General features: G+C 36.6%; 1 protein-coding gene across 3 annotated transcripts in view; it reads left to right on the forward strand.

Moving 5' to 3' along the window:
- Positions 1 to 15,782, forward strand: part of CSN1b (COP9 signalosome subunit 1b) — a 61,228-nt gene that overhangs the window by 2,915 nt on the left and 42,531 nt on the right. For all 3 annotated transcript variants that reach the window (XM_053771555.2, XM_053771553.2, XM_053771554.2), the window contains exons 3-5: positions 85 to 266; positions 2,463 to 2,628; positions 15,130 to 15,291. In XM_053771555.2, the coding sequence (XP_053627530.1) occupies positions 85 to 266; positions 2,463 to 2,628; positions 15,130 to 15,291 (510 nt within the window). The remainder of the gene's footprint in view (positions 1 to 84; positions 267 to 2,462; positions 2,629 to 15,129; positions 15,292 to 15,782) is intronic.

The raw sequence follows: 15,782 nt of genomic DNA on the forward strand, positions 1-15,782 counted from the left end.
AATTCTTGAAATTCATATTTGGTAGGTACAGAATGTACTGTATTTAGACTTTCTTTATCAGTAATCTGATATAAAACTCCACAGGATTTAGAGACTTACGCCAACTGCTACAGTGGCCTTGCAAAGCTACAGCGACTTGTTTTTATAGCCGATCGATGTCCTCAGTTACGTGTAGAAGCCCTTCGAATGGCCATACATTATGTCCAGACAACTTACAATGTCAACCTATATACTCAACTCCACAGGAAGATGCAGGAGGCAGTCAGGTATACAGAGTTCTTTGAAGTATTAGTGCAGTTTTTTTTTTTTGTTTGTATTCTGTAGTGTAACTTACAACTTTTTATTGTAAATAATGCTCCCTTTCTTTCACATATACACTTAAATTACAGTAAATCTTCAATGTAATGGACTAATGTCTAAGTGTCCAGTAAAACAGAATAATGTTTAAAAATGGCAGAAAAAGCACATTAAGTACTCTACACTTAATATATCAATGTAACCTCGAATTAGTTATATTACAATAAACACTAACAATAAATGAGTTAAAAGTATAGTTTACCCACTGGATTTTGCTCATTATTTTTAAGTTTGTTATATCAAGGTCCATTATATTGAGGGGTTTTCTGCATGTAAATTGTCAGATAAGTACAGTGGACCCCTGGTTAACGATATTTTTTCATTGCAGAAGTATATTCAGATGCCAGTACTGACCGAATTTGTTCCCATGAGGAATATTGTGAAGTAGATTAGTCCATTTCAGACCCCCAAACATAAACGTACAAATGCACTTGCATAAATACATTTACATAATTGGTCGCATTGGGAGGTGATCGTTAAGCGGGGGTCCACTGTATTTGTAATTTTTCTTTTCCATACCATTTATCATACATATCTGCAACATATTTTGTTCATTAGTTAATATTATCTGCAAAACTAATTTATCTGAAGTGATGTCTCTTCACTCTGGGAAAATCTTCAAGACCAGTTTACTCTACTTTTTTTTTTTTCTCTCTCTCACTCCAACAAATCAGCCGTATCCCACCAAGGCAGGGTAACCTAGAAACAAAAACTCGAGTTTCTCTTCATAAAATTAGTAATATATGCAGGAGAAGAGATTACTAGCTCCTTGCTCCAGGCATTTTAGTCGCCTCTTACGATACACATGACCCCTCGAGGAAGGTTCCTTGACGCTGGTGAGGGGCTCTCGATCTAGGGAATTTGATCTGCTCTGGTTCCCTGAATTAAGCCTGAATACCTTCCACATTCCCCCCCCCCTCCCCACAGGCGCTGTATAATCCTACAAGTTTAACGCTTTCCCCTTGATTATAATAATACGATATGCATGGTTATTTTGTTATTGTGTTTATGAAACTGACAGTGTTGCTCAATCCATGAATGTCTTTGATGTCTTGGTTCCAGTTGGAGCTCTCATTTCTGGATGACTTTGGCTTGCAGACAATTCAAAATGTTATTTTAAAAAATTCATATGCAGTGCATATTTGACTGTCACATAGTGCAGTAATTGCCACTTACCTTAAAGATGAGCAGGATTTTTATTAACATAATAGTCTTCCACTAAGGCAGGGTGATCCAGAGAAGAAAAGACATCTTTTCCTTCTCATTTTAGTTATACAGAAAAAAGTATAACTTACCTCTTGCTTTTTATTATTTTTTTCCATTTTGGTCTCCTATGACACACATGGCTAAAGGCAAAAAGTAGTAGTATAGAAATAATCATTCCAGTACTGTGCCCAGAAACATTTGGAAGAGTAAAGATAATGCAATAAAGTAGAAATTTGTAATGTTTACCTGCTATCTTGCATGATTGAGACAGAAAAGATCAGCAATCTTGTCTGAGTGCAGAACATTAAAGTCTTACGTTTCACTCATGACAACAGCAGTACATCCCTGGATGATTGTAGTCTGCCAGCCTACTACCTATAGGAATAAAAATGTGGCAAAAATTGTGATTGTCTTGGTACATAATGTGCATGTACATTCTAGTGAAAAAAGATATGGAAGGGGGGGGAGAATATAAATTGAGCAAGTAGAGAATGTGTGTTCATCACAAGGGGCAAAATAGATGCATAGGAAATATAATGGCTCACCAGTTATTGCTGCAAGTGAGTGTCGGCTGAGAAAAGAATTGTCATATGGTGAAGGGGTAACCATGATGCTGCTTAGCCCCGACAGTAGTACATTCCTGGGCTTCATGGATGACTAGAGCCAATTGGTCTACCTAAATTTTACTGGTAAACATAATTTAGGTAGTATTGGTAGGCCAGGTCACCTCTCATAGCAGTAATGGTTGATTTGTTAATTTCCTCAGTCCCACTGAACAGGCTATGTGACTGCATTTTTTTTTTTTTTTAAATAATGGTTTTGCTGTAGCTGCTGCAGCAAATGTCTAAATTTATTTTACATTTTAAAAATAAATATTACAAGTTTATATTTCTTTACAGTGGAGCCAATGCAGGAAATGCGAGTCTACCAGATATAGCAGGTGGTCAAGTAGGGAGTGGAACAGTAGCCAATTTACCTGCCCTTGACATGCAGTGGGTTGAATCTCGGGCCAAAAAAGCTGCATTGAAATTGGAGAAACTTGATACTGACCTCAAGAATTCTAAGGTAAGATTCATATAGAGTACATTTTTTATATATACAAGGTCTACGGAGAATAATTTTTTTTACTAGAAAAACATACATGAGTTTTTATGCACTATTAAATACAATATTGCATACCTTAAAAGATGGAGTAAGTGTTTGTTATCATATAGACAAAATCCTATTCTCAAATTATCAGGTAGAAGTGAAGAAAGGTATTTTAATACTTTATTTTGTTAATAAAGTTTATTCTTTAGTGAGAGACCCATCTCAGTTTACTTGTATTTTCACATTAAGGAAATTGTTCTCTGCTGCAGTGCCAGTTACATGATACCAACCGATATCCCTGACAATCTCTTAGGAGTATGAGTGCTTTTTGGATTTTTTTTTTTATTTTTTTTTTTACTGTGTAGCCATCTTCCACTAAGCTATGGTGCCTCATAAAAGGAAATGTATTCACCATCAATTATTCAATAGTGCTCTCGACAGAAGTTCATGGACATCACATTTAAAATGACTTCAGACTGCAGCATTCCCATCCCTTCAAAGTGCCCTCACTGTGCAGTACTTTTTACCTTCAGGACCCCAAGATCGGCTAACCGATTTCCCCGAGTCCTTTTATATATGTTGCCTTTGCATATATAATTGTATTCTAATTGGAGTTGCAGTTTTGAAGCTTAGTGTTTCATTTTCATAGCCTATGTAAATTTCATCCTGAAACACACAATTTGCATAACTTAGTCTGTAATATTGTGATAGATCAGAACTAACTTGTGGCTAATGTCTGACTGAAGAAAATGAGTGAAAATGTACCATTGTATAGGTCTGAAGGGTATTGCTTAACATACTGTAATTTCATAATTTATCTTTCAAACTCAGCACAGTTGTACCCCGAGTTTCGACCATAATTCATTCCAGAAGGCTGTTTGAGTGCTGTTACCGAACGAATTTGTTCCCATAAGGAATATTGTAAATTAGATTAGTCCGTTTCAGGCCCCCAAAAATACACTTACAAAAGCACTTACATTAATATGCTTACATAATCATTCAAGTTGGGAGCTGTACGAAACTCGGAGTACCATTGTATAAATAGCTTAGTTACTTACACCGAGATGATTAGTAGAAAATTTTTGCTTGTAAAAAAAATATGTATTATAGAAAATTATATATATCAGGGAAAATCCAATATTCTTTATTTTTCATTCAATACTGCATTTCCAGGCATACTTTCAATAGCTTACAGCTTTACTTTATTATGGTAGTGTAAAGTTGCATCTTATTATCAGCATTGATACTTGATGAAAATGGGTGTGTTCAGATGGACTGAACACAGACTCCAGGCTGAGGGACTGATTACCTCAAACTCCTCCTCTCCTTACACCTTTCTACTTTGTATTGGACTGATGAAGCCACTGTATGTCAAAACATTTCCTCAGTAAAGATTCCCATATGTTGCATAAGTGTCTCAATCTTCAACTTGTCGGTTTTCAAAATCATTCATCACAAAAGCAGGTGTGAGTATAGTTTTGGCATGGTTGGTATGAAAGGGAAAGAAGGTACCTAGGGAGTATGCATAGTTCCTTTGTATAAAGGAAAAGGGGATAGGAGTGTAAGAATTATAGGGGAATAAATTGAGCTTAAATGTGCGTGGATGTAGTGCGGATGACAAGAAACAGATGATTGCTGATGTTATGAATGAAAAGAAGTTGGATGTCCTGGCCCTAAGCGAAACAAAGCTGAAGGGGGTAGGAGAGTTTCAGTGGGGGGAAATAAATGGGATTAAATCTGGAGTATCTGAGAGAGTTAGAGCAAAGGAAGGGGTAGCAGTAATGTTAATTGATCAGTTATGGATTTAGAAAAGAGAATATGAATGTGTAAATTCAAGAATTATGTGGATTAGGGTTGGATGCGAGAAGTGGGTCAGCGTGTATGCACCTGGAGAAGAGAGGAATGCAGATTTTGGGAGATGTTAAGTGAATGTATAGGAGGCTTTGAACCAAGTGAGAGAGTAATTGTGGTAGGGGACCTGAATGCTAAAGTAGGAGAAACTTTTAGAGAGGGTGTGGTAGGTAAGTTTGGGGTGCCAGGTGTAAATGATAATGGGAGCCCTTTGATTGAACTTTGTATAGAAAGGGGTTTAGTTATAGGTAATACATATTTTAAGAAAAAGAGGATAAATAAGTATACACGATATGATGTAGGGCGAAATGACAGTAGTTTGTTGGATTATGTATTGGTAGATAAAAGACTGTTGAGTAGACTTCAGGATGTACATGTTTATAGAGGGGCCACAGATATATCAGATCACTTTCTAGTTGTAGCTACACTGAGAGTAAAAGGTAGATGGGATACAAGGAGAATAGAAGCATCAGGGAAGAGAGAGGTGAAGGTTTATAAACTAAAAGAGGAGGCAGTTAGGGTAAGATATAAACAGCTATTGGAGGATAGATGGGCTAATGAGAGCATAGGCAATGGGGTCGAAGAGGTATGGGGTAGGTTTAAAAATGTAGTGTTAGAGTCTTCAGCAGAAGTTTGTGGTTACAGGAAAGTGGGTGCAGGAGGGAAGAGGAGCGATTGGTGGAATGATGATGTAAAGAGAGTAGTAAGGGAGAAAAAGTTAGCATATGAGAAGTTTTTACAAAGTAGAAGTGATGCAAGGAGGGAAGAGTATATGGAGAAAAAGAGAGAGGTTAAGAGAGTGGTGAAGCAATGTAAAAAGAGAGCAAATGAGAGAGTGGGTGAGATGTTATCAACAAATTTTGTTGAAAATAAGAAAAAGTTTTGGAGTGAGATTAACAAGTTAAGAAAGCCTAGAGAACAAATGGATTTGTCAGTTAAAAATAGGAGAGGAGAGTTATTAAATGGAGAGTTAGAGGTATTGGGAAGATGGAAGGAATATTTTGAGGAATTGTTAAATGTTGATGAAGATAGGGAAGCTGTGATTTCGTGTATAGGGCAAGGAGGAATAACATCTTGTAGGAGTGAGGAAGAGCCAGTTGTGAGTGTGGGGGAAGTTCGTGAGGCAGTAGGTAAAATGAAAGGGGGTAAGGCAGCCGGGATTGATGGGATAAAGATAGAAATGTTAAAAGCAGGTGGGGATATAGTTTTGGAGTGGTTGGTGCAATTGTTTAATAAATGTATGGAAGAGGGTAAGGTACCTAGGGATTGGCAGAGAGCATGCATAGTTCCTTTGTATAAAGGCAAAGGGGATAAAAGAGAGTGCAAAAATTATAGGGGGATAAGTCTGTTGAGTGTACCTGGTAAAGTGTATGGTAGAGTTATAATTGAAAGAATTAAGAGTAAGACGGAGAATAGGATAGCAGATGAACAAGGAGGCTTTAGGAAAGGTAGGGGGTGTGTGGACCAGGTGTTTACAGTGAAACATATAAGTGAACAGTATTTAGATAAGGCTAAAGAGGTCTTTGTGGCATTTATGGATTTGGAAAAGGCGTATGACAGGGTGGATAGGGGGGGATAGAATTAAGAGCTAGACAGAAAGCAGGATCACAGATGAACAGGGTTTTCGGGAAGGTAGGTGATGTATAGATAGTGATTACATTGAAGCATATAAGTGAACAATACTTAAAGGTAAGAAAGTTTTTATTGCATTTATGGATTTAGAAAAGGCATATGAAAGAGTGGATAGGGAAGCAGTGTGGCAGATATGGAATAGGTGATAGGTTATGTAAAGTAGTTAAGTATTTTTATGAGGATAGTGAGACTCAGGTTAGGGTATGTAGGAGAGAGGAAGATTATTTTCCAGAAAAATAGGCCTTAGACAAGGATGTGTGTTGTCTCCATGGCTGTTCATTATATTTATTGATGGGGCTTTGAAAGAGGTGAATATTAGGGTGTTGGAAAGGCATGGAATTAAAAGATATAGAATCTAACAAAGTGGGAGTTGTCACATTTGCTATTGCTGATGACATGTGTTTCTGGGAGATTCTGAAGAGAAGCTGCAAAGGTTCGTAGATGAATTAGAAGGGTATGTGAAAGAATGAAATTAAAAGTGAGCAAAGAAAAGAGCAAGGTGGTGAGAATATAAAAAAAAAAATTAGGTAATGGAAGATTGAATATCAGATGGAAAGGAGGGAGTGAGGAGGAAGTGAGTGTGTTCAAATGTTTGGGAGTGGACTTATTGATAAAAGGGGTTATGAAAGATGAGGTAACTCATAGAATCGATGAGGAGAGGAAAAAGGTAGGTGGTGCATTAAGGCATCTGTGGAGACAACCTTATCTATGGAGACAAAAAAGGGAAATATACCAGAGCATAGTTGTATCAACACTGTTATATTGATTTTGGATATTTTATGATGACAGTTTTAGGAACTAATATTTTTCATTTTCAGAGGTGGAGATCTGTGTTTCCAGACATCTTGACAATACTTCGATCAGTTTAGTTCATATTTGAAACACACTTGATGTCTTGCTTTAGCAGTGGTGCTACTACCCTCTTGGCTCATTCTGGTTACTGACATTTTGTATGAACAGTGCTCAGTAAATTTAGAGTAAATATGAAAAAGCTGCAAATGCATTGTGCATTACAAAAAAGGTTTTTGGGAATTTTTGTCCTTTTGTCAGTTTTGAGAATGATTTTTTTTTTCTTTTTTTTAATTTTCAATGGAGCTTCTGAATTCAATTTCATATGGCACTTTGATTCATTCTTCTGAAATTTATACTGTACATGCTTTGGCCTCATATTGTAAGCTGTCTTATTCTGAGGTGATATTTTCTCCTGGTATCTTTTTAAGGAGCTAATATCTAGACAGTGCTTAGCTAATATGCATTAAAACTTAAAATGCACTGTATTTGGCATTGTGCATTTTTTCTTGCCACTTGCCTTGACACTTGGTTTTTAAGGACAGGAATTTATCAGATGTTCTTTTCTGTTTGTTGACCATTGTACTAGCCAACATGAGAGATACTGTACTCAGAAAGTAGCAGTCTGATATAGCATGATAGTCAGATTAACCTAACTGTTGTAAACTACCTGGGAAAATCTTTAGCTTACATATGAACTTGGACTGTCTTGAGCTAAATCTCTCCATGTTCTTTTCTTGCTCATTACAGGACCACCATGTGAAACACAAACATTTTCTTCTTATTATCCCAAATAAGGGTCTATGGTTAGCATCTGTCATATCTAACAAATGCCCAGTCTGTGGCACTCAAAAGGGGGCTAAGATGCTGGATCTAGGAATTTGTTCTGCTGCCAATTTAATTTTGAACTCCATTAGTAGAAGTAATTATACCATTCATGATCTAGTCTCCTTAGGAAATCACTTGCATTTTTCTGTGTGGGACATTGCCATCAAGTACTGTCTTGTAATCTTTTCCTCACCAAAAATTTGGCATACAATTGTTTTCATTTATCCATTTTCTATTTCTCAATATGGCATGTTTTCTCTATTATGTTTTAATGTTTACACTTGTTGCTAAAAAGTGTTTGTGCTTTTTGCAATACTATATTTTTTAATAGTGTTCTAGTTACTGATGTCTCAGATCTTCAAGTCAAACTTTGGTGAATTTTGTCTCAGTCTGTCTCCTACTTTTAAATTCACCCAAACTTTCAAACTATTCTCACCGTCAATTCGGCAAGAAAATATTTTTTCTCCTATTATTGAAGTCTGTAAATGATGCCTTAGCAGGACATTGCTTGGCCTTTTTTCTTCAACAGGAATCATCACTTTCAGACAAATCTGTTGGTTGAGGATCAGCTACACACACCTAACCTATAGCCACCTGTTCATGGGCTCTCCTGTCCCCTAGCTTGTGATGTCACCAACTGTGGATCATATTTTAACATTTTGCATTCAGCTTAGGCCTTTCTGACATAGTTTTTATAATTACTGAGCTTCTTGTAGGTCCCTCAGGGCACTTCTTGGAGAGTCTTTTGACATTACTAATTTATCCCTTTCACTCATGTAGATCTGTTTTAATCCTTGTGCACTCAGTTATGCTGTAATTGGTAAATTTTGAGCTATACATGACAGAATGGGTATACTATACAGTTGGTGTGTACAGTATAAAAAATATTCGTGCCTCACACAGTGCATGATGGAAACAGTTAACCTCTGTGTGTAGCTTAAAACATAATAGAAAACCTACTAGTGAAATGGAGATGACTTTGGTAGGTTTCAGACAAAATGGCTTGAAATAAGCCTGAAAGTAGTGGAAATATTAAATTTTTGGCAATTTTTAGTGAGGAGGGCTAGGGTCCCTGTTATTTTTCCCCCCTCTGTCTAGTTATGGGTTTTTCTAGGTCTGCTTCAGTTACTGGGAGGGCCTAAACCATGACCAATCATTCTTAGTTATAGTTTATTTGCAAAGAAATAGGGCAAAGGTTTTTTTTTCTCTCTCTCTCTCGTGATGAACTTATAATGGAAGGAGTGTTATACAGGAGAGGCCTGGGGATGTAATTAGTGTAAAGAGGAAAGATTATTTTAGCTGCTAGTGTGAACGTGTTTGTTTGGTGATTCTGGTAGCGGGGAGTAAATGATACGTCATCGGAGGCTTGTTACTTTATTTGCAAAGTAGTGGTGGGTACACAGGCTTGTGTGTTGTGCCCATGGCCCGGGAGGGCCATGCCCACGAGGGGGAGAGAAGTGGACACTTCTTGACTGAGTGAAGGGTGTCACCAGAGTGAGGCAGAGGCAAGGGTAGGCAGGCTGGCATGCCCACCGAGAGGCCTGGCTACAGAGGGCAGCACCTTAGTGCTGCGAAATATGAGCTAAGCTGGCAGACAGCAAGGCTGTCTGTGCAGACAGTACAGGCTGTCTACACTAGAATGTCTGGAGTGTTTATTTGGGATTCTGTTTATACATTGGAATTTGTTGAATTTTGTGCAAAATTAACCAAATCGCTGCAAAATACAGTGGTACCCCAAGTTTCGGACATACATAATTCGTTCCAGAAGGCTGTTTGAGTGCCGTTACCGAACGAGTTTGTTCCCACAAGGAATAATGTAAATTAGATTAGTCTGTTTCAGACCCCCCAAAAATACACTTTCAAAAGCACTTACAATAATACGCTTACATAATTGTTCAAATTGGGAGCTGTACAAAACTTGGAGCACCACTGTAACTAGGAATTTTGCCAGTTTGAACTATGTAATTGGTCAAAATCACTAGTGTATAAATTGCGCCCAGGTCGCCAACTTTGCACCTGCATAATTCTGTAATTTTTCCATCAAATTTTGCATTTTTGTTATTACCTTTAGAAGAAATTATTTTCTGCTATTTTAGAAGATGAAAATATATTTGTTTCTTTTGGAAAATTGTGATGGCTATTGTAACTTGGTGTGATAGCATTTATTAGTGTTGAGTATTTGTTTGTTGATTTTATCCTTGTTTTTATTGTGTTGTGTGTTTTTAATCCTTGAGTGCTGAGCGACCTGTGAAGTCAAAGTGGTCCTTAAATTCTGCTATCGCTGCCACTGTCGCCGCCAGTGTTCCACTGGTCTTTAAGAGGGAAAATAACTTTTTAAATTTCTTTTTTTCTATTGATAACTCTTACTACCTTCCCCCTTCCCCTTTGGGTAGTTTTTATTATATGGTGAAAATTTTCAAACATAATTTGCAAACTCTCTTAAATAATTATATTTTGTGCAGTATTACTATGAATTGAAGATCTTGTGATCCTTAGGCTTAGTGATACAAGTTGATAAAATTTCATATAGCACTCACATATCATAAAGCAGCTGCTTGTAAAATATTTCTTAATTAGATATTTTTTTTTGCAGGATTTAGCCAATTATTCATCTAGTTATGCTATAGTTTATACACATCCCTGATGTTAGGTTACGTTACTGTTGTGGTGAGGTTTAAACACCAGGAGTGCCTTATTGAGTACCCAGCCATCCATTTTTTTAACTGAATTATTGGAAATTTTTTCTCTCCCCAAAATTTATTGTGGCTAAGAGTGTGCAACTTGGAACAAATTATGGACTGTGACTCCCTTAATAGACATGGAATTATTTTATATTGCTGTAACCTGTATATATTATAACAGTAAATTAGTCATGATTGCAGCAAATTGGTGTTGATTATAACACATTAAGGCAGCTGGAGATTGGTACAGTATTGATGGCAGCATATTAATGTTAACCACTTTTTGTTTAAATTTCTGAATACCCAAACAGTTCTAGTGCTTTATAAATTCTAAAACTTGATTCAGCATTATACATTTCGCTGATTGTTAATTTACATGCATTTCGGTGTGTGATGCTTCCTTAAGCAAATATGTAATAAAAATTAAGCCTTTTTGCTGTGAAATTACAGCACATTGATATTCCTAGCACTTGTAGAACAGAGTATGTTAGCTTGTGTTTATATATGCCAAAATATAGGGCACTTGTGATTTCTTTGTTTTATTGTTGGGAAATATTCATGTGAAGGGATGTTGGTGCCCATTTGCATGGCACTGGCATAGACCCAAGATGTTTCTACTCGCCTAACTGTAACATATATTGTACATATCACACCTGGTATCACTGTAATTACTGTTTGATATAATTTTATACACTACTATATTATGTTTTCTACCCATTGATAGCAGCATCATCTCTTGCTGTGATGTTCATTCACTTTAATATATTTTCCAGGAAAGTTAACATGTTTTTTGGGTCATTTTACATGTATTTACTCTGTCTTGTAAAAATAGTTTATGGTAAGTATTGGCACTGGTATGGAATACAGAGTTCTATAGTACAATAACACCAGTGTTATGTTTCTATAAAGTGTTGTCCTTTTTTTGTGGTTCCCACTTTATTACCAAGCAACCTCTTGCTGGGCTTCAAAGCAAATATAGGTAATTTTACTGGACATCAATTTGGTGTTTAAGGTTCAAGGTTATTAAGCCCCTGAACAGTAATTTGTTGATCTAGTCCATACCAAGTACCATACATGGCCCTAGATATTAAAATTAAATAAATTCATATTCAAATTAATTTGTATTTTACAGTCTGTGTCCTTTTAGGAACTAATAATAACTTCCTTTTTGTATCTTGCTATGGTACTCCCATCTTCTGTTCTTGAGCCTCTGTGGTGCTTTCGGTATGCTGAGAATCATTTGTGCAATTATCTTTATTTTTCTTTTTTTTTTTCATTACAGTGGTTTTTATAGGAAATGTTCTAAAGTCTCTCAGCAATGAAATGAGACCTACTGATCCTGGCATAGTGTTTTGCATCTGATATAAGTCAGTCTATCCATTAATTTCCTAAACACGATCTTCTTAGAGAAGTTTGGTGGTGAACTGTCAGTTAATCCTGAATGTTCCCTCTGGTCTCTTACTAACCATTTTTTTTTTTTTATCAACATGTTGGCCGTCTCCCACCAATGCAGGTTGACCCAAAAAAAGAAACTCTTTCACAGTCATTCAATGCTTTCACAGTCATTCAACATTTCTACAATCATTCAACACTTTTCACAATCCTTAACACATGCTAAATATCTCCGTCATAATTTGCTGGTTCCCTTTCCCTCTGCTTCATTCTGACAGGGCTTAGAGCTGTCTCTTGTCATTGACATATGGGTGAAGTCTAGGCAATTAACCTTGCTCCTATACTTGCTGTTCTGATTTTATTTTTATCTTACTTTTTTTTTCTTTCTTTCTTAGTAAATATTGTTGAGGGTTTTTCATTGTATTCTTGGTACCACATACATGCACAGTACATGAAATGTAATTGAATTGGAATTTGTAATTGCTTATACAGTAAGCTCTTATAAAAGATGCTCTACATAGTTCAATTTTTTTGCAGATGAAATTGAAAAGTGCATGCAAAATTGAATAGGATATCCTATAAAGGCTTTTCCACATACTATTCAATTTTGGATGTACTTTTTCAAACATTTTTACAAAAAAATACTTTCTGTGGAGGAGCTTTAGAAGAGAGTTTACTGTATTATAGCAGACATACTCATTACTGGACTATTGGGGGGGAGGGGGTGTACAATATTGCCGATTGCCTGAAACTTCTAAATTATGAATTTTTTTTTTCATGATTATCTGGTTGTTTTCTGAATTAGTATAGTTGGTCTGCTGATGGAGAAAACAACTGGACACTCAGAACCTATGCTACCACACCACAGTACTGTGCTGTATAGTAATTTTCTAGTGCTGTACATAATTTACAGTAATTTTACTTACCTTTTCATAGTGGAAAGATAAGGTGTAAATTACTGATTGATAGCAGTGACTCGAAATAACTTTTATTCAGTGCCAAAGGAGTTGTGAAGCTCCACTAGCATCTATGCTAAGCTTAAGAGCATAGCCTGTAAGTTTGTCCTTTCTTCTATGGATATCAAATGCTGTTTCTTAACACTATTCCTCACATACCTGTGCTGCTGACAGATCAGACTCAATCTTCTGCTTAATATTGAGAGCACACACTTCTGCTTGGCATCACCACTTTCTTTAGAAACCTTTGTTACTTGTGCTTTACTTAATAAAGTTGTCATAAAATGCTCTAAAGCCAGGGAAAATTAGAAACTGAGTAAGTGTATGCATGAGTAAACTGACAGGTTCTGAACGTGGCTGCTGTGGCCCGTACCGGGCAAGGTCTTATGGCTCAGTTGGTAGTGCACTCAGCTCAGGGTCTGTGGTTCAGTCTCCGGCATGGGTGGAAACACTGGGCATGTTTTCTTACACCTGCTGCCCCTGTTCACCTAGCAGCCAGTAGGTATTTGGGTGTTAGCCGATTGTTATGGATTGCATCTCAGAGTGGTAGTATATCTTGATAGGGCTGGGCTTTAAAACGAGCTGAGGTAGGATGACTCGTAGCTTGTAAAATTATTCTGTGTAAGGTAAAAAAAAAAAAAAGAAGTTTGGAGTCATCAGACTTTGCCTGATGCTTCAGAAGATAACTAGATACTTTTGCCCTGGACAAAGTCTGGGTTATAGCTTTTTGTCCATTTTGTCTGATACTTCCGTTTGTCATGCCGATTTTGTCCAAAATTGCTGAAATCTCGTAAGAGGTCCATTAATGAGAGGTTTTGCTGTAATTTAAAAATTTGATAAGTTAAGACCATTTCACAAGTTTTACTAGATATAACTAAAGTACAGATTTTTATTACATGGGCCATCTCCTGCAAAGGTAGGGAGACTTAGTGGCAAAAAATGGGAACACATTCATCATTCATTGAATAATTATCTTGCTAGAAGTGTGCAGACATAATTCAAGGGACATTTTTTTTTTTTTTATTAACCAAATAACCTGTTACTTATATTACCAGTATGTACATTGATATAAAATTATCATCATGTTTGAGAGCAAACTGGTCACAGGTATATCATATAATGTGTAAATGTTATGTAGTGAATTTGGAGTATAGAAATTAGATGGTATGGGGTTACCAAAGGTGTAATTCAGAAGGCTGAGGAGGGGTTGTTGAGGTGGTGTGGGCATTTAGAGGGGATGGAGCAGGATATGGTAACCAAAAGGCTTTATAAATAGGGAGTGGAAGGAAGAGGATAAGGATCATCCCAGGAAAGGTTGGAGGGAGAGTAGTGCTAGGGGCTTGAGTATCCAGCAAGCTTATGTGTGTGCCATAATTGGAAAGGGTAGAGATGGGTGGTTTTTATGGCTTGAAGTGCTATTGGAGTGAGAGCCAGAGTAATATTTATGATGTGATTGAGGGAAACCAGTTAGCTAGACTTAGCCTTGGAGGAGGGGTGGGAATGTGGCTCAGAGGGTCATTTGAGTTGTGATGTCTATACTTTTCTGGAAAGATGGCTGTGGAATAATTATAGTGAATGTGTTTTCTTTATTGGGTCATCCTTCTGTGGTGCAAGACAGTGCATTAGAAACAAATATGAGGACAGTCAAAAAAAAAAAAAAGTAATTTTGTGATTAACTCCACATTTCTGTGAAAGTGTTGTGAAAAAAGTAATATTTTTTCTGTTCATTTTTAGAATAAAATTACACTACAGCCATCTTGGTTTCTTAATGTGTTTTCAGACTACACTATGGCATGACCTTGCTTATATTGATTTTTTTGCCTTGTTGCTTACACTGCTCTTGGTTTTGTGAGCCCATCTTCACGTCTTGCATGCTTTCATTTTTAATGAACACCTTTATGGGTGTAGTGTTTGAACTTGTGTGTTGGATAAATCTTAAGTACATCATTTTCCTTTAAATGCTTCACACATTAGTCTTCAACTTGAGCTCTTGATGGAAAGATTACCACTTAACAAAAATTTTTGTGCAAGATTGCTTAGGGCTGTAAGCCACGAAAGAAAGGCATGGAAAGAATTCTGTCTATAAGATGTACAAGTAAGGAATGGAGTAAGGTTGTTAGAGAGGTAGATAAGTTTTGGAGGATAAGTGCTCATCCAGTAAGACTAAGAGTACAACTGTTGAACAAGTGAGAACTAAATATTCCATTGTTAATATTTAATTATTAATATATAATGTAAAATACAGTACATGTATTTACTTTGTTTTTTACTTAATTTATTCTTGGAACTCTTTTCTTCGAGATTGCTTGAACTCGGTATTAAAAGAGTATTGTCATTCCTTTTCACAGGTTAACAGTATCAAGGAGTCAATTCGGCGAGGTCATGATGATTTAGGTGATCATTATTTGGACTGTGGTGATCTTTCAAATGCCTTGAAATGTTACTCTCGTGCCAGAGATTATTGCACCTCCTTCAGACATATTATCAACATGTGTCTTAATGTGATTAAGGTAAGGGGAATTGTCCTGTTGGATTAAAGACTTTTAGCTAACTTTTTTGATGGAAGAATCTAATTGTGATCTAATTATTTTAAACATTCGAAGCTAATTTATTTTGTTTAGGAACATATTAATTGAATTGGTGTAAGTGTGTCTTGCAATTGTTGACAGAATTATTGTATTGCATTAGTTACAGAAGGAGCAGTTTCATTTTAAATCTTATAATTTACCCTCTCTTTAAGTGCCCTCCCACTTGTCCCTTCCTCAAAATCCCCTCTGGTAGGTTATTTTATTAGGCATGTGTTTTTAATAACACACCAGCTGCCTTCCACTGCAGTAGGGTCACCTGACAAAGAAACATTTTCACTGTCACTCATCCTCTCACTGTTAGCCTGAAAAGCAACATCATCACAGTTCAGAAACCCTCCAAATCACAGCATCCCCATTCCTTCAGAGTGCAGCCACTGTATTTTCCACTTCCAGGCCTGAAGTCCAACTAACTG

The sequence above is a fragment of the Cherax quadricarinatus genome, chromosome 5 (genome assembly GCF_038502225.1).
Source record: "Cherax quadricarinatus isolate ZL_2023a chromosome 5, ASM3850222v1, whole genome shotgun sequence".
Taxonomy (NCBI): domain Eukaryota; kingdom Metazoa; phylum Arthropoda; class Malacostraca; order Decapoda; family Parastacidae; genus Cherax; species Cherax quadricarinatus.